The following is a 19,025-nucleotide window of genomic DNA, read 5'->3' on the forward strand; positions in this document are numbered from 1 at the left end:
GACGCAAGTGGGGCAGACATGAGCATGCTTTGTTACTCGGGGAAAAGGAACCAACCGCTGTCTCTCTACTACAAACCTTTTTTCTTTTGAGACAATGAGTGATCACTCTTGTGTTTTGGCTGCTACGAGACAAGAGACAAGAGAGGGGACGCCCGCTAGTACGCAAACAGTCTCTTTAAAGTAAAAAATTCTCCACCTCTTTAACAACTCTCCTCCTTTCTTTTTCTGCCTCCTGCCGGTTCGCCTTTTGATTCTTTGAACGATTCTGATGGAGCTTGTCAGCTCGCGAGCAGAATGCTTCAACATTCCTGAGACTTGGACTGAGACTGAGACTGAGACCATAACATGCATGCATTGCAGTATTAAGCAGAGCAGGCTTGTGTAGAAATTCACTGTAATCAGAATCTTTGAAGATATCTGATCAGAATCTTAATTTGAAGCGATAATCAAGGAGTTGCTTGGCTCATTTAAATGTGACCCGATTTTGACATGTTTGATTAATTGGGTAAGGAGTTAAGGGGTTAATTATTGTGGCAGAAGGCGAATACGTTTGCCGCCCACGTCCCCGTCAATCCGTCCCAAGATCAACACGGAGGAGGTAAATCACGGACGGCTACTAATCTTTGAGTTAAGGGGTTAATTATGATCCAAGTCTGGGTTGTAAAAGAATGAAGCCTCTCCTTAGCTCCATTCTTCTATTAAGTTGTTTATTAAGAATAGTATTCAAATATGATCTGCGTCGATGTCAGTGTGCAGGGATTTTAATTTTGTCACTCCTGTTTTAATCTGTCTCAATTGAGAAAGTCTTAGAAAAAAAATATATATAGAACTGGTACACTACCTATAAACCCTACCTATACAGTGAAGAAGGGGTTTAAGATTTCCTTAATCTGGGACGAACTACGTTAAGATGAGCTCAATCACCTTTACTGCAACTTTACTCCAAAGGGACAGCATTCGTAAGCAAGCATAAAAGGAGGCAAATTAGGCCAAAAGAAGGTGCAGAAAGAAAGCGAGAAATCGCTGAAGTGGATGTAGAAAGACACCACCAACAGTCTGTACCAGCCACAACAGAAAAAGCCAGAGTAAAGAGGGACGTGATAGGAAGAAAAAAGAGAGATCCTGGCGCATAAACCCCTGATCACCAACTATCTCCAAGCCCCACAATGCGTAGCAATCACCAACACATTTATCCTACAATTACAAGTAATCCTTGTTCTTCACGATCCTGCAAGCAGCTCCTCTCCACCATCTCAACACGCAGCTCTAATCAAACACCCACTGAGCAGGAAAGGCGGTGGTGTTGCTAAAAAGAGGAGGAGAAGGAGGAGATTGGAGGGTGAGGTATGAGAAGTGGAGTTTGCATAGTGCAGCAGGCTCTCACTGATGAGGTTGCCTCGGTCCTCAAGCTCTCGGTCAACTTGGCCAGGAGGAGAGGCCACGCCCAGGTCACACCCCTTCATGTTGCTGCCATCGTTATCAGCACCTCCTCTGCCTCCACTGATGTTCTTAGGAGAGCTTGCCTCAAGTCCCAGCCTCACCACCCAACCACCCACCCTCTTCGGTGCAGAGCCCTTGAGCTCTGCTTCAATGTGGCCCTCAACCGGCTTCCCACCACCGCTCCTCCTTCTTCTGCCTCTCTCCTTCCCTCCCCTTCCTCCCTCTCAAATTCCCTCATTGCAGCTCTCAAGAGGGCCCAGGCCAACCAGAGGAGGGGCGGCATTGAGCTGCAACAATTGCAGCAGCAGCCTCTGTTTGCCATCAAGGTGGAGATGGAGCAGCTCATGCTCTCCATTCTGGATGACCCTAGTGTGAGCAGGGTGATGAAGGAGGCTGGCTTCTCTAGCAGCTTTGTCAAGAGTAACCTTGAGGAAGAGGCTTCGACTTTGAACCAATCCTCTCCGTTTCTGTTGGACTCTAGCAAGGACATTACCAACGCCAGCAGAGAGATGTGGCAATCCCCACTTCTGGGTCTTGCTTCTAAGGTCTCCGTGAGCGAGGACTTGACGTCGGTCATTGGGACGATGATAAGCAAGCAGGGAAGGAAGGACAACACTGTGGTGGTCGGGGACTCTATCTCCATGACGGAGGGCCTTGTGGATGAGCTGAAGCGGAGGCTGGAGAGATATGAGGTTCCTGATGAGCTCATGCACGCCGGTTTCATTAATCTTCAGTTCTCTGTCCATCCCAGGCTGATGAGCCAGGGCGAAGTGGACATGAAGATGGCTGATCTCAGAAAAGCCATCAATTCTCTAACATCATATACAGTTGGACTCATAATCTATGCAGGGGATTTGAGTTGGGCAGTGAATGAGGAACCAATAGATGGAAGCGGATTCAACTACGACCCAGTGGAGCATATTGTTGTGGAGATGGGGAATATTTTCTCCGAGTTCAAGAGCAGCATGAACAACCGGGTATGGTTATTGGCTACCGCAAGCTACAGCACGTACACGAAGTGCCTAATAAGGCAGCCATGTCTTGTGACTCTATGGGCCCTTAAAGCTGTGGTGGTTCCCTCAGGTTGGCTTGGCTTGGGTCTCCAAGCTTCCAGGTGAGATATATATCATTGGTTGAAGTTTGAGTCTCTTTCAGCATGAATTCTTATCTATCGGAGGCAATCCTTGTTCCTTGGAAAGGGATACATGTGGATGTTCTTATTGTGGAGCCATGTTTGTGAGATAGACATGGTATATATAACAATAGGAACAGGACCACTTAATTTTTCTAAGGTGGAAGACACTCTTTCCTTTAATTTGTTTATCCCAGCCAAAACATCACTTGCATATATCAAAAACAACCCTTGCATGGTTCTTAGAGAATAGTGGAAGTGCTTCAGATTATTCTCATTAAGCTTAATCCTAATATTTGGCAAAATATATTGCACCTTGCTTGTTGATGAAAAACTAGTGAACCTTGTTTCATGCTACTGAAATCCGTTTCTATTTCATGATTTAGTTATATGAGTAGAACTAGATGGCACTGAAATATTGATATGCCATTTCCTCTTTTATTCTTGGCAGTTGCCTAAACTCAAAGGTGTCAACATTTGCTGAGTCCCCATTTCAACTGCTCCAGTCCAAGATTTTTAGCTCAAAGCCACAGGAGAAGCTGCTTTGTTGTGACGAATGCACATTTAACTTTGAAAAAGAAGCGTCAGTTTTCAAGTCAGAAATCCCATGCTGGCTCCAAGCAAACCCTGAGAGCAATCAGAAGGTAAATTAGGGAGAAATCTATGCATCCTTTTCCTTGTATAAATAGTATCTCTTCTTATGATGTACATCTTCTCGTGTATTTTTTTTCTTCTTTTGTTTCAGGAAGCCTTGCCAGAATTGAATTCAGGTTGGCCTAACAGCATGTTCTGCAACCAAAACAAAACCTTGATCGAATCTCAATCATTATCTTTCCCTTCAACCATTCAAAATGTTTATACTGAAGAAGTGCTCAAACGTGAAGGATGTCAATGACATTAACAATGTAGTGGCGATGAAACTTTGTGCCCCCGATACATCATCACCATACGACGCCAAAAGAAAGTCAGAGAGTGATGTTGGGAGCTTATCAAAGAAGCCAAGAAAAGAGGAGCATAGTTTTGATCTCAATTTTACAGTGAACAGTGACATCGAGGAGCATACTGTTCCAAGTGATCTAACACAGGAAGCGGAATTCAATAGCCGCCGTCTCCCACAAGAGCTTCTGAATTCGACTGTTCAGCTCACTTTAAATGCATGTTGTGGTCAGTACCACGAGGTTAAGGTCAATCTCCTCTTGAAGCTGCATCGAGCATTTGATGAAATGCAGAATGCTAAGGATGAAAAGTGGCAACTTTTCATCGATCCGGAAGTCGTGGAAGAGTTAACGCAGGCCGCTGGTTTGTTCTTGGAGAGCTTCTTTGAGAAGTGGGTGAGAGAGGTTTTGCAACCGTGTCTACTAACTGTGCAAAGAGGTGGGAACTTGAGGTTGAGATTGGAAGGGGAAGAGAGAAGGAACATTGAAGAGTTTGGCTTCATGGCCTCTGTGCTGCCAAATAAGATAAATATCGAACTGTGCTGCAATCTTTAAGAACTAGGCGCAATGCCACCTTGTAAAATTTTCTTTAAGCAAAATTTTCCAATTACAGTTACATATCTTTACTCAAATCTTAACTAAGCAGTCCTTTAGCTGAATTATTACTGCAACTGCATCAAGTGCAGTTGTTGGTGCCATATCATCAACGTTCTTGTTTTATCTCTGGCTGTCCCCTTGGATGGAATTAGTGACTAACATATGAGGTGTTGTCATAATGAGGTCTGGAGTTCGAATCTCAGTAAAATTGAGATAAATACCTCTCTTATATGTTAGTCATTATTCCAAAGACTAGTAGCCACCTTATTTTATCTCTGGCGGTCCTTTCTCATGTCTAGGTGGACATAACAGGGGACAAGAATTCAAGACATTTCTTATAATTCAAATGACTAAAACATAAAAATAATTTTTAATTGATATAAATTATTTTGCCATAGAATTGTCGCCTGATTGATGAACTTGTAAAAAAAAACAAGAAAATTCATGATTGATATCATTTGTTTGTGTGCAATCATTTGAAAGTGGAGCATTCAAGATGATCATAATGCAGTTAATATAGATCACTCTACATCTATTATTTCTCATCTTTAAAAATTAGCTAACTTTGACCTGACTTTTCTGGCTTTCTGCGCCAATATTTTCTTTGAAATATGATCGTATATTTGTTGCGAGAATGTTTGAATAGAGGGGCTCAGTGGGTCAGTCATGACTTCTCTCAATATTCTACAATGGTTATACAAAAGTGACTTTATTCTTTAAGCATTTAAAATTTTTTAATGAAATGATTGGTACAATTATGTAATGAGGGAAGGGCCTGTCCTCCACACACCCATATACAACCATTAAAAACTAACACCGAATTATCAGTCATAAATTTAATTTGATCCCTGCATTTTGTAAAGAAAATTAAATTTCATTACTAAATTTAGTAATGAAATTTAATATCTATCATTTAATGGCGAAATTTAATATTCGTAACTAAATTTAGTGAAAAAATTAATATCCATCACTAAATCTAGGATGGAATTAAATTTCCATTGCTATTTTTTTAATATTTTAAAAAATAAATATTAAAAAAAACTTATAATATTTTCACACAAATATTTCAAAAAATATTTTTTATAAGACAAATAGAACAACTATAATTTATATCTTTTACTTTACCCCAAATTCATAGAAAAAAAACTCATTTGTCAAACAAACAAATAGAAAAATGATAGGTATTAAAATATATCAAAGTCCAAATTATCAAAGGATACAAGTTGATGAGTAGAATCACATAACTTATGGGACTAATAGATAACTAAAAGTCTAAGTTGAAATCATATCAAATTCTAAATAAAAGGTAACCATGAAAGCAAAGTTTAACGGTAACTCTAGAGTTAATCCTTAGGTCGTTGTTTGCATCAATAATGATGACCTCGAAGTTTTTGTAGGATAGTCAGTTCGTTAGCAGTATAAAATTCACTAGCATGAAAAGGAAAAATAATCTTATCTCATTAATGCAAAATATTAGAAGTGTAGTAAACACAAACAAATAAAAAGTCTTGAAAGATTGAGTGGCCAAAGTCAAGTTTTGCAAATCCCTTTGATATTTCTTCTTGAGTTATGCAACAGAAATTTATATTTAAGACAGATAGAAAATCAAAATCTAACAAAACACTAATATACTATCAAGAACAAATAATAGTCGATGCTCAGAGGTCTTCATCGCCGTTGATTTCCAGATAAAATGAAGGATATGGTAACTCTTCATAGTATTTTGTGATTATGCGCCAAAAAAGAGAAATGAAAGGAAATCAATGTGCTACTGTAATATACAGAGTGTCTATTAAAATTTTGAATTTTAAGATTAAAAAGGAAATTAAAATAGACTCCATAAGAAACATATGCCTAATTTGTCAAGTAAAAACTAGAAAATAAATAAATCAAATCCGGGAAGAATACCTTCAACACTATTCTTGAACCAAACCAAACATCACCAGAAACCTTGTCAAGGTCAACAATACTAGGTATGGACTTGAAACAGGAAAGGAACTTTGCCACCTACAAGTTGAGAAGTAAAATTGATCAAACAAATTGCTAGCTAACAAAAAACTAATTAAAGTTACCACTGGTCGTGATTTTACTTTCTTAAATGTAGGTCCAAGTACAAAAATATGAAGTTAGGCAAGATACAGAAAGTCAAAAAAGGAATGTTGAAATCGTGTTGTTCCTTATAGAAAACATGATGGATGTATACCTGCACTAGAAGCAGATCAGAGGTTTCCTTCATCGACAAAAACCGGGACTATGGTACATTAATCTTGTTAAAAACTGTTAAAGCATAGTTTGGTACGTTTTAGATATATATGATTTGAACTACAAGAGACAGAATCTAAGCAGCTAAACGATTACTTGAATTGCCGCTCCAGTTGTAGTTTTCAGTTGGAGAACTTTTACGCCATAACTTCCTAAATAAAAGTTGAAAAAATTAATTAGCACAAATAACTCACAAAGTAAAAATCATTTTATGATCCATATATACATACACATATTATTGAAATTGTGATCTACAATTTTTCAAAGTATAATATTCATCAATTATAGAATCTGAATCAATACTTGCAACAAACTTTCTCTCAATGTGGATATTCATAGAATATGTCAGAAAATCCTCTCCCATTCTATTACGAAGAACTATTTTAATATGTTTCATAGCCGAAAATGCACGCTATGTAGTTGTAGTGGAAACAAGTAAAGTTAAAACTAGACGAATCACCTTGTCGATTAAATTATAGTATTACAATTTTTTTTGTTTCAAATAGCCCTTGGCACAATTATGAGATAGTGGACATTTTCTGAAATTTTTATGACAAATCACATCGAGCTCATAATGTTGTAGTTGACACCTCAAATTATGCATTTCCTGTCCAGTGAAGTCCTCAGGATAATACTTCTTGGCGAGAGTACAAATCTTATCAATGTAGAACCAATTAAAATTATCTTTTTGATCCAAAGCAGAGATAAGCATAAGAAGTTCTACTGTCTCATCACTGAATCTAGAGTTTAACTTTCCCAATTGAAAATCTATTGCAGCATTAAATATATCGTAATGAAAGTGATGCTCAACTATGATGGTATCACTTTATTGACATAAATGACTAGAAAGCTTATAATGAGCACTCATCTCTAGTACATCAATATCCAATCTTGTGCAAAATGATTTGACATATGAAAAAAGAATATCAAAACCATCATTTCTCAATGTTAGAAGAAATGCTTTAGTTGTAAAGACCAAATCCCTTACATTTATGATATCAAGAGATTTTTGTTGCAAAACATAACAAAGTAAGTCTGTGATCTCCATAATTTTATGCATCAAATGCAAAATAAAAATGAAATCAAAAGACTTTATCACTATTAAGGAACTACCAGCTTCCCCACGCATCAAAGTAGAGGAACCATCGGTGATAATGTTTTCAAGTACATTAATAGTTGCATTATACTTATCTATTAAGTCGCAAATATATTGACAATGGGAGCTCCAACTAGTAGTTCCTGCTCGATGCAAAATATCAATCTGATTAGCTCCTCGCCCAGTCTCATGTTCACCAACAACAACAGAACGTGTAATTTCATTAACTTGAGCAGATTGTAACTCGGCATTGTGTTTGACAGAAGATGCAACAAGATTAACAATAGTCGTCATATTCGAAAAGAAAAGTCATATAGAGATCTCATTTTCAGCAGCTGCAACTAATGCTAGCTCGAGTCGATGGGCAAAACAATGCACATAATATGCATAGGGGCAATCTTTAAGAAATAAAGCTTACAATCCATTAAAAGTACCAGACATGTTGCTAGCACTATCATACCCTTGACCTCACATATTATGTATTTCTATATTATATCTAGTGAGGGCATCACATATTTTTTTCTTAAGTGTTGCAGCTGTGGTGTTATGAATATACACAATTTGTAAAAAAGGCTCCCGCAAAAAATCATGGACATCAACAAATCTCAAAATTATAGTCATCTGTTCTTTGTTAGATACATCCTTCGGTTCATTTTCCAAAATACAAAACTTAGAATTTTCAATTTCTTCACGGATTTTATTTCTGACTCTGTTACCAATAATATGTAAAAAAAAAAAAATTAAATTTCTGATGAGGTATATTTTGCATTTCTTGGAGCTTTATCTAAGATAACATTGCCAATACTAGCATTCCATTTTCCCAAAAGTTTTAGCATTTAATGAAATTACCATGATTTTGGGAATCTGAAGCTTCATCATGGCCTCTCAATCCACATTCTTGCAAACTAAGCCAATGTACGCTCTCAATTGTTGATGCAAGCCTTATTCAATTCTTTCTAATTTATTTAGAAAATTCTAGATTCATAACTTTATCTATACATTGAGTTACATTCATCACATCAACAACATATTTTACAGATTTATTATGCACCGAGTTAAACTTCCCATGTGAGACAAAAAGGCACACTTGACTCCATCATTAACGTGTTTCCATCTTTTAAACCCTTCAACTATAAATGCAGATTGTTTTGTTTCAGTTAATGCAAAAAGATAACATGGAAAACAAAATGCTGCATCCTTTGCAAAAGAGTACTCTAACCATGGAAAATTTTTAAACCATGTATATTGAAATCGACGATGTTGATTTCCTGATTCAGACCATGGGCACTGCTGCAATTTAGGTTGATATCGACCCATTTTAATATAAGCTCGTTTAATTTCATCATGATAATTAACTGGATTTTGCCACATTGAAATACACAATCCAAGATCTCGTTCAAGTAAAGTTTCATCAAATTCAATTCTTTGAGATTTAGATGAAGGTTCGAACTCCTCATTAGGAATGGATGTATTAGTCTCGGTCCTCTCGGATGATAAAGGATTATCAATTCTTGGCTTAAAGAATGATATAATATTGTTTCCCCTTTTTCTCTCTTGGTTTGATATTAAAATAACCTAATACAAATACTCATTGACATGATTAGCTTAGAATCTCATGGATCTTAAAGAATTATTTCTAATACAATTTCTAGTATAAATATCACCTTAGCTACCTAGATTCAACAACAATAGTAATAGTTAAAAATTCAACATCATTTATTGAATTAAAAAAGTACTAAAAAAATCCAAACCTGAATGGATGACGGTGTTGCGATTTGGTGTAGATAGAGAAACAATTTGATCAAGGAAGCAATTGGTGTCTTCTCCTTTGTCAAGCTTGAACCCTCTGTTTAACAAATATAAAAAGATACTTAGATGATTAGGTTTTGTCTGTCTCAACTACCAAATCTGATATCAATTCATGGAGGAAAAAAAAAGGAATTCCAAATTAGAAAACACCTAATTAAATTTGAATTTTTCTTCAAGAAAATTTCTATCTGGCCGATAGAGGAGTTCATAGTAGTTGGGGCTCCTGGGGTTAGTGATGGACTGGTGGCTAAATCGGCGAGGTTGTTGGCAAAGAGGGAGATGGTGGAAAACTCAAAGGCAGAGAAGAAGAGGGAGCTGACAAAGAGAGAGATGAGGAGGAGGGAGGACAAGATGTAGGGGTTCTGGACGAAGAGGAAGATGATTGGATGGTGCAGTCCGGGCAAGCGGGCAATCGAGAGAGGAGCGAAACATGAAGAGCAAGAAGATAATTAAGAAGAAATCAGGCGGGGTAGAGAGGTAAAACCGTAGAAGGAATCGGGCGGATGTGGAAAAGATGGATTTATTTTTTTCTTCTTTCTCTCTTCGTTGGATTTAGATGCCAAGAATCGAGCGGATGTGAAAAAAGAGGAATTTTACTTTTTCTTCCTTCTCCTTCGTTGAACTTGGATGCCACCGGACTGCAAATTTAATAAAAATGAGCCCCAAGCTAAATAAAAAAAGAAAATTAAATTTTAACTAGGAATTTAAAAAACCCGGAGCTACAGCCCGGGTAGCGTTTCACTTGGCTCTGCCATTGCCTCCCCAACTTGTTGATCAAAAGAAACACTTTTGAGTTCTCTTTCATTACTTTGACCACCCCAAGTATATGATTCAACTGCATGGTTTTAATTGATCACTCGCGCACAAACAATCGCACTAGCAGGAATATGATTACATCAGCCCCATAGGTCATCCGAGTTGATATGTGGTGGGATGCTTGTCACAGGGATATGATTACATCCAACTGAAAAATTCAAAACTTTATTTGGTGTCAATTATATCTACCTTGGTATAGCTTCAGAATCACTAGCAAAATTGTCCAGTTGACTTTATCAAAGAGCTGTTTAGAGTCAAACTTGTTCATGAGAGTCTTTTTAACTTTCGTAATGACAGGAATGAATAAGTTCAACGGCACACATGAAGCTCTCCTTTATCCGTTTCCCTTGCTGAAAAGTAAACAGGAAGCTCTTTGTGGCAAAAGGTCATACGCTGACCGGATGCTCCATACAACCGGAGGAAGCTCTTGATCAGAGGTTATTGGCGGATGACTTATATTTGGGCGAAGATTAATATGAGGGATGTTATGAAAGAAAAATCTGTTAAGATTTTATATAACAGAATTTTGTTGTGATTTTTCATAACAAAATTCTGTTACGATTTTACTGGATCTGGGATTTAACATTATTTATAGGGATAATTGTAAACTTATTGTACAACAACAAACACAAGAATCATTAGATATGATTCTTTTGTGTAGAGAGAATTCTAATAAAGTTTCGACCGTTTTGTAGAGTAGGCACGTCGCCGAAACACGATAACTCTTCTTTCTCTTCTTCTTCTCCTTCTTCGTGTTTGCTCTCTTTTTGTGCGCCTTTGTCTTGTTGCTCCACGTGATCTCTTTTCTTTCTTCCTCTTCTTCCACGTTTTAGAAGTTGAGAGGTATTGTCCTCTCTTTGCGCAACAGAGGTTGAATGACAACTTGGTAAGGACTTAGAGAGAGAAATGTTTTCCAAGCCCCAGTTTGCTTGGAGTCCCTGGTGTTGGCTTAGAATCGATGAATAGCACCCAAGGCAGACACTGTTGGATCGAAAAGGATTTAGATATCTCCACAATAGCATGATATTGTCCACTTTAGGCCTAAGCTCCAATGGTTTTGCTCTTGGGCTCTCCCCAAAAGGCCTCATACTAATGGAGATATCTTTTCTCTTATAAACCCATGAGCTTTCTCGTGTATTTCCAATATGGGACTATGTTTGCAACCTTGCAACCCCAACAATCCCTCCCTCAAACAAAGGATCATAGGCTTCCCACGTCCGATCCTCGACCCACCAGGTCTTCCTGCCCCTCAGTCCACCCGACCTACTAGGACTTCCTTGCCTAGTCGCAACTAGGACTTCCTGCCTGGTGTCTGGTCCTCTTGATCCGAACATAGGAGCCCCCACTTTCTTTGTTCGAGGTTAATATTGTACCCACATGGCTCAATCAGACCATAACTCTTGTGCACAGTCGGAGGTTAAACCTTCTGGCAGTCCGGGCTCTGATACCAATTGTTGGAACGAAAAAGATTTAGATATCTCCATAATAGCATGATATTGTCCACTTTAGGCCTAAGCCCTCATGGTTTTGCTCTTGGGCTCTCCCCAAAAGGCCTCATACTAATGAAGATATCTTTTCTCTTATAAACCCATGAGTTTTCCCATGTATTTCTAATATGGGACTATGTTTGCAACCTTGCAATCCCAACGCACACTAATATGCAAAAAAAAAAAAAAGAGAATAGAGCGAGGAAGAAGACAACTAATAGAATACTTTCTTAGAAGATGGAAAAATGAATTGAATGAATACACATCTCTAGGACCCTTTATATACACCATAAGACTAAGACTAATTCCAGATTTATCCCTAAAAATTAGGAAGACTAATTCTAGTACTTTATCCCTTAAAGCTAGGAAAGTTTATCACCACTAATGCAAGGAAAAAAAAGAAAACCACATAGCCAATAATCATGTCCGGATTATGCTCACAATACCCCTCCTAATCCTGGCATGGTTCTAAGTCACGGACACCGAGTAGTTGTCGCATGGCAGCTAACTTCACTCCTGGTAATGCTTTAGTTAATGCATCGGCTCGCTGTTCTCCGGTATTAACGAACTCAACCACAATTCACCCCTTGTCAACGCATTCTCTGATAAAATGAAACCTTGTATCTATATGCTTGCTTTGACCATGGAATACTGGTGATCCTGTCCGAACGCTGAGTCGACGGACGCTGGGCACGTGGCGCCCTCCGAACTGCTAACGTGGATCTCTGACCAGCCGTATGGATCTCTGGCGAACCTGCAAAGAAGTCGGGCCGGGAAGGGATTCCCGGCGACGACCCTCCGACGCTCAAGTCAGGCAAGAGGAAAACGGTGAAGTGGCTCTGAATATGAGAGATTGCGTACCTCAGGCGAAGTCTGAGGGCCCTTATATAGGGCTACGAGGAGGCTTATGCACACATACCGAGATGTACACGTGTCCTCTTACCATACCTCAGTATGGGCTTACTAGAGGAACATGCCTGACACCATACTGCTACAGTCCGAACACCTCTCTGATGGGACGGCAGAACCTTCTATCATAGGCTTCTGCGTATGGCTTGATCGTTGAACATGCCTGTTGTCAGAGGATGTTCCCCAATGTCCCCTTGTTCTTTTGTCTCTTCTCTCCCCACGTCGAGCGTTCGACCGCTCGGCAGGAACATCATCCCAGTTGGGGTAGGTATCGGTCCGACCGGGAGGATTCTACTCCTTCTTTATTCCTCGGCCGAGCGGGCTACTCGCTCGGCCTGGCGACCCTGTTCGCCGTGAGCGTCGAAAACCCGACTCCCCGTCGGGTTGTCTTTGATTCCGCTTGGGCTCGCTCGCCCGGTCGGCCTGCTATCCCTACTTATCCGATCGGCCAGACCATAAGTTGACGATTTGACCTTTTGACCTCCATGTGGAGTTGACTCCCCTCCGGTGGGGGTCCCCTGACCTTACTGCCGGATCACTTGCCTCCCCTTCAAGTCTAGTCGAAGGAGGCGATTAGTCCGACTGACTGGACCGTAGGTATCTCCGAGCGGCGCATCTATGAAATCATCTTTCGCTCGGCCCACATGGGGGTAGCTATGGCATCAGTCGACACTATTCCTCGGATCTTCTCAGAATTTGCGCCAAATCCCCTTCATTAAAGCTAAGCACGCGCGCTGCGCGCACTAAGGGCGCTCATTAAATGTGACCTATGTCGCGGCGCCACGTGGCACCCTCGATGTCATCAGCGTACGGCGGCGGCGTTACCTTCGATGGGACCGCCTTAGTTTGAAATGGACGGCCCGATGCGGGCCTCGATTTCCGTGACCTGCAATCGACGGCTGAGGCCGCTCGGGCTTAACCCTATAAAGCTTTCGTCTTCTCCCACCGCCGCACCTTTGCTTTCGCGTGCTCCGCAATTCCTCTCTGGTTTCCAGCGCTCCGGGGACCCTGCGTTTCTATCTGCCGACGATCTCCAGCGCCGTTCTTGTGATCCTCCATCTCTTTGTAAGGTTCTCCCTCCTTTCCTCTCCATTAACCTTGTGTTTTTTGTCGAGTTCGGGTCCTTTGGTCGCTGTTTTATCCATCCTCCTCTTCTCTTTGTAGTTTGCCTTTCTTCGCCTTTTGTGGTTTCGTCCGTTCGGACAATGACCAGTTCCTCTCAGCCTCAAGATCTAGCCCTCGGCCCATGGTATACCACTATGGAGTCGCGCTTCGATCGGCGCGACGCTGATATTCTGATAGATACTTTTGACATCCCCTCCGACCTTGAAATTATCTTACCCTCACCTTCCGCTCGGCCGCACAAACCGCCGCGCGGAGCTTTCTGTGTTTTCCGTGACCAGTTCATAGCCAATCTGCGATTTCCGATCCATCCCTTCATCGTAGAAGTTTGCAATTTTTTCGGCATTTCACTCAGAAGCCTAGTCCCTAACACTTTCCGCCTTCTATGCGTCGTCGTCGTCTTGTTCAAAATCCACAACATTCTCCTCCGACCGGAGGTCTTCTATTATTTTTATTATCCTAAACAGTCCGAGCTGGGTACTTACATGTTCATGGGCTCGGCCCGGTTTAGTGTTCTTTAATAAATTGCCCTCTTCCAATAAACTTTGGAAAGAGTTATATTTCTATCTTCGTCTTCCCGAACGGGCCTCCTTCCGAACCCAGTGGCAGGTCGGACCACCAACCTCCCCTGAGCTAAAGAGATTCAAGACCCGACCGGACTATCTTCACGCTGCCAATATGCTAGCCGGTCTGCCGTTTGACATCAACAAGTTCTTACCCGAAGGGGTGATGTACAAATTTGTCCTGAGTCTGATCCGGACTCCCCTCCCGAGCAGCTTCGGTAAGAATTTTACTTAGGCATTTGCCTTGATTGCTAACTGATTTTCTCCTTTTTCCTTTGCAACGGACATTGTCATGGAGTCCGTGATGGCCAGCATTCTGAAGAGGAAAGCAGCTGTGCTCAAGGCTGCAGCTGCCAAAGAGATGGAGCAACTGGGCATCACCCCGGTCGACTCTAACGAAGGAGAGAGCGAGACGAACGCGGGGGAATCGACCGCTCAGGCTTCTCTCCCGGAGCAAGCGGTTGACGCAACTTCTGGCCGAGAGCCTTCCGTCCGGGAAGAAGACTCCGCTCGGGAGGAAGAACACCCTTTCCGACAAAAGAGGCGCCGAATGGAGACACCGCTTCGCTCGGCTACTTCTGCGGTCCAGCCGTCCGAACGGACCACCGTCGATTCTCGCGGCAAAGCCCCAGAGGTTGAGGCAATTTCGTCCGATCGGACCCAATCCCAGCTGGATGCGTCTGTGGACCCCCTCGAGGCCATTCCTGTCAATGCCCTTCCGCCCGCTCCCCGCCAAGTCCAACGCTCGGCCATTTTGTCGCAATTGTCTGCACCGACCTCCGATCCGTCCCCAGCTTCTGCTCAGACGACTCCCGGTCGACGTCGTACCATCAGGGTCTCTTTGCATCTCCCCACCGAAGAATTGATGCCAGAGTCCGATCGGCCAACCGCGCCTGAGCACATGATCACAATGAAGGGGCCTCTAGCCCAAATGTGGGCCGACGCTCAAGCACGCATCGCTATGATTCCACTCAGCAATCTGGCCAACAGCCACATGCAGCAGGCCACTGGGGTAAGCGTATTTTCTCAGGTTCTTTACGCATTCTTTCCGATCGGCTATTAATAATTTTATACATGTTAGAAATGGGTAGAAGAGATCACCGTCTGCAACCGTCTGGCCCTGGTGGACGAAGAATTAAAGAGGCTGAAGGCTCCGGGCGGCCCATCCGGCTCCCAAGGCCCCTCATACTCCGAGCTGCAGAAAGAGTTCAAGAAGATCCAAGATCGGCTGGCGGCCGAGCAAAAGAAGATGGCCGATCAGGCCCATATTCTGGCCGAACTTGAGCGCCAGGTCAAATCACTGGACCGAAAAATAAGCCTGGCAACCGAGTGGAAGAAAATGGCTATCTCCGATCTGGAGAAGAAAAATGTCGAGGCTCGGGGCTTGGTGCAACGAGTCAAAGAGCTGATGGAGCAGCTAGATGGCGAGTCGCTCGGGCGAAGCGATAAAGCATAAAGATGAGCTGAAGAACTTACAGGAGGCCCTTGACGCTTCCCAAGCCCTCTTCAAAGAGTATCAAGAGGCCGAGCCAGACCAGATCGCAGTACTCAAGCAGCAGCACATTCGCTCGGACGAATTCTCTGAGAAGGTCTGCGAGCGGATGTATACCACCTTTGAGTTGGCCATTACCGCCACGACTAACTACCTGAAGTCTAAGGGCCAGCTTCCCGACTCCATAGTTATCCCGGCTGAAGACTATGTGGCGCTTCTCTCCTCCATCCCGAAGACCGTTTATGATTTTCTCGAGTAGTGCCCCTTCGGATCGGCCATAAGGGCCTAATTTGTAATTAAGACATGCCGTATTTTTAGTAACTTGCTCTTTCTTTTCCTTCGTCTTCTTTTTTTTTTCAATGCTTGTGCCTTCCGATCGGCTTGCGAATTACTGTCGTTCACGTTTCCCCCTTCTTTCTTCTTCGTTAATCGTTTCACGAAGTATACTACATAACCGGGCCGCTCGTCTGAACGCCCCCACTTCTTTAAATAGGATTCACAAAGTACCTTTGGTTACTTGGCCGGTCAGCCAAACGACTCACACGCCGACCTCTTTATTGTCTTCGTCCGGCCGGAGGGTTTATAGTCGCCGGTCTAACTCTCGATATTTAACGTCGGAGCTCGATAGTCTTTCGGCCGGAGGGTTTATAGTCTCCGGTCCGACTCTCGATATTTAATGTCGGAGCTCGACGGTCTTCCGTCCGGAGGGTTTATAGTCGCCGGTCGGACTCTCGATATTTAACGTCGGAGCTCGACGGTCGTCCGTCCGGAGGGTTTATAGTCGCTGGTCCGACTCTCGATATTTAACGTCGGAGCTCGACGGTCTTCCGTCCGGAGGGTTTATAGTCGCCGGTCCGACTCTCGATATTTAACGTCGGAGCTCGACGGTCGTCCGGCCGGAGGGTTTATAGTCGCCGGTCTGACTCTCAATATTTAACGTCGGAGCTCGACGGTCGTCCGGCCGGAAGGTTTATAGTCGCCGGTCCGACTCTCGATATTTAACGTCGGAGCTCGACGGTCGTCCGGCTGGAGGGTTTATAGTCCCCGGTCCGACTCTCGATATTTAACGTCGGAGCTCGACGGTCTTTAAGGCTAATTTCAACACGGACGTTCGGCAAATAATGCCAAATGTGTTTTTTCACTTTGCTTCCTGCATTAAAAGGACACAGGCGACCAAGACATACATAAAATGAATTACATCGGCGCACCTCTCACCCAGCTCGGTACGGCTGGAGATGATTTGCACTCCATGGTCGATCCAGCCGCCGTCCGTCTTCATCCTCCAAATAATAGGCACCCGAGCGGAGCTTCTCGATGACTTTGAAAGGGCCCGCCCAAGGAGCCTCCAGCTTGCCCACGTCCCCGACCGGCTTTACTTTCTTCCACACTAGGTCGCCGACTTAGAATGCTCTAGGGATCACGCGCCGATTGTAGTTTTGCTTCATTCTCTGCCGGTACGCCATCAGCCGGACGGACGCCTTGGCTCGCTCTTCGTCAATCAAGTCCAACTCTATCTGTGTATTGATGTAGGGTAGCTGTGTTGTCGAACTTACCCAGATGGTCGTCCGGATTGGTGGTGCCGTTGTATTCCCCGATCGCCGGGGGTACATAATGCTTTGGCAGAGGGTCCCGTAGGATGGCCTCTGAAAACTGCCGGTTAATCCGCTCGGGGGAGGCATCCGTTCGGGGAGCCTTGCCTTTTCTGTAGTCTCGTTTGGGCACCTCATCGGATGAAGATCCTTGATCAAAGTTAGCTGGTGCGACTTCAGGAGGTGTACGGAATATGGCCCGATGAAAGGGAATCGGGGCAGGCGGTGCTTCTCCTTATATGCCGATTGGATCCTTATCTCGGCCCCATGCCGCTCGGCCTCCAGACGCTGACGTCGCTTGTTGCTCCGGTCGCTCGGCTTGCGTCTTCTGTTTCTGTTGCTGCACGAGCTTAGCTGCTCTTGCCTCGATTAGAGCGTCGAGCTCCTCCTGGGAGAGCATCACGGCGTCAGGCCGTCCAGCTTCGTCCATCGCTTCCGCTCGGATGCAGGTGCGTTCCTACAGACGGCGCCAATTTGATCCTGTCCGAACGCTGAGTCGACGGACACTGGGCACGTGGCGCTCTCTGAACTGCTAACGTGGATCTCTGACCAGCCGTATGGATCTCTGGAGAACCTGCAAAGAAGTCGGGTCGGGAAGGCTTATGCACACATACCCGGCGAAGTCTGAGGGCCCTTATATAGGGCTACGAGGAGGCTTATGCACACATATCGAGGCGTACACGTGTCCTCTTACCATACCTCAGTATGGGCTTACCAGAGGAACATGCCTGACACCATACTGCTACAGTCCGAGCACCTCTCTGATGGGACGGCAGAACCTTCTGTCATAGGCTTCTGCGTATGGCTTGATCATTGAACATGCCTGTTGTCAGAGGATGTTCCCCCAATGTCCCCTTGTCCTTTTGTCTCTTCTCTCCCCACGCCGAGCGTTCGACCGCTCGGCAGGAACATCATCCCAATCGGGGTAGGTATTGGTCCGATCGGGAGGATTCTACTCCTGCTTTATTCCTCGGCTGAGCGGGCTACCCGCTCGTCCTGGCGACCTTGTTCGCCGTAAGCGTCGGAAACCCGACTCCTCGTCGTATTGTCTTTAATTCCGCTTGGGCTCGCTCGCTCGGTCAGCCTGCTATCCCTACTTATCCGATCGGCCAGACCTTAGGTTGACGATTTGTCCTTTTGACCTCCACGTGGAGTTGACTCCCCTCCGGAGGGGGTCCCCTGACCTTACTGTCGGATCACTTGTCTCCCCTTCAAGTCTAGTCGAAGGAGGCGATTAGTCCGACTGACTGGACCGTAGGTATCTCCGAGCGGCGCATCTATGAAATCATCTTCCGCTCGGCCCACGTGGGGGTAGCTATGGCATCAGTCGACACTATTCCTCGGATCTTCTCAGAATTTGAGCCAAATCCCCTTCATTAAAGCTGAGCACGCGCGCTGCGCGCGCTAAGGGCGCTCATTAAATGTGACCTATGTCGCGGCGCCACGTGGCACCCCCGATGTCGTCAGCGTACGGTGGCGGCGTTACCTTCGATGGGACCGCCTTAGTTTGAAATGGACGGCCCAATGCGGGCCTCGATTCTCGTGACCTGCAATCGACGGCTGAGGCCGCTCGGGCTTAACCCTATAAAGCCTTCGTCTTCTCCCACCGCCGCACCTTTTCTTTCGCGTGCTCCGCAATTCCTCTCTGGTTTCCAGCGCTCCGGCGACCCTGCGTTTCTATATGTCGGTGATCTCCAGCGTCGTTCTTGCGATCCTCCATCTCTTTGTAAGGTTCTCCCTCCTTTCCTCTCCACTAACCTTGTGTTTTTTGTCGAG

At 43.8% G+C, this 19,025-nt stretch overlaps 2 protein-coding genes across 2 annotated transcripts; both read left to right on the forward strand.

The window, feature by feature from the left end:
- The first annotated feature begins 1,004 nt into the window (after positions 1-1,004).
- LOC121999875 (protein SMAX1-LIKE 5-like) lies at positions 1,005-3,471 on the forward strand. Its single transcript, XM_042554509.1, has 3 exons — positions 1,005-2,554; positions 3,024-3,216; positions 3,318-3,471. The coding sequence occupies exons 1-3, from the start codon at positions 1,347-1,349 to the stop codon at positions 3,465-3,467; spliced, it is 1,551 nt and encodes a 516-aa protein (XP_042410443.1). The 5' UTR covers positions 1,005-1,346; the 3' UTR covers positions 3,468-3,471.
- Positions 3,472-3,486: 15 nt separating this feature from the next.
- On the forward strand, positions 3,487-4,062 carry LOC121999877 (protein SMAX1-LIKE 4-like). Its single transcript, XM_042554510.1, has one exon. It carries the CDS (start codon positions 3,487-3,489, stop codon positions 4,060-4,062), a length of 576 nt encoding a protein of 191 aa, XP_042410444.1.
- Positions 4,063-19,025: the final 14,963 nt, after the last annotated feature.

The sequence above is a fragment of the Zingiber officinale genome, chromosome 7A (assembly GCF_018446385.1).
Source record: "Zingiber officinale cultivar Zhangliang chromosome 7A, Zo_v1.1, whole genome shotgun sequence".
Taxonomy (NCBI): Eukaryota; Viridiplantae; Streptophyta; class Magnoliopsida; order Zingiberales; family Zingiberaceae; genus Zingiber; species Zingiber officinale.

Bases quoted from the DNA above. Each gene is read 5' to 3' on its own strand.
- LOC121999877 (XM_042554510.1), top strand. From the start codon at position 3,487: ATGAAACTTTGTGCCCCCGATACATCATCACCATACGACGCCAAAAGA.
- LOC121999875 (XM_042554509.1), top strand. From the start codon at position 1,347: ATGAGAAGTGGAGTTTGCATAGTGCAGCAGGCTCTCACTGATGAGGTT. The intron at 2,555-3,023 runs GTGAGATATATA...TATTCTTGGCAG, and splicing joins TTGGGTCTCCAAGCTTCCAG to TTGCCTAAACTCAAAGGTGT. The intron at 3,217-3,317 runs GTAAATTAGGGA...CTTTTGTTTCAG, and splicing joins ACCCTGAGAGCAATCAGAAG to GAAGCCTTGCCAGAATTGAA.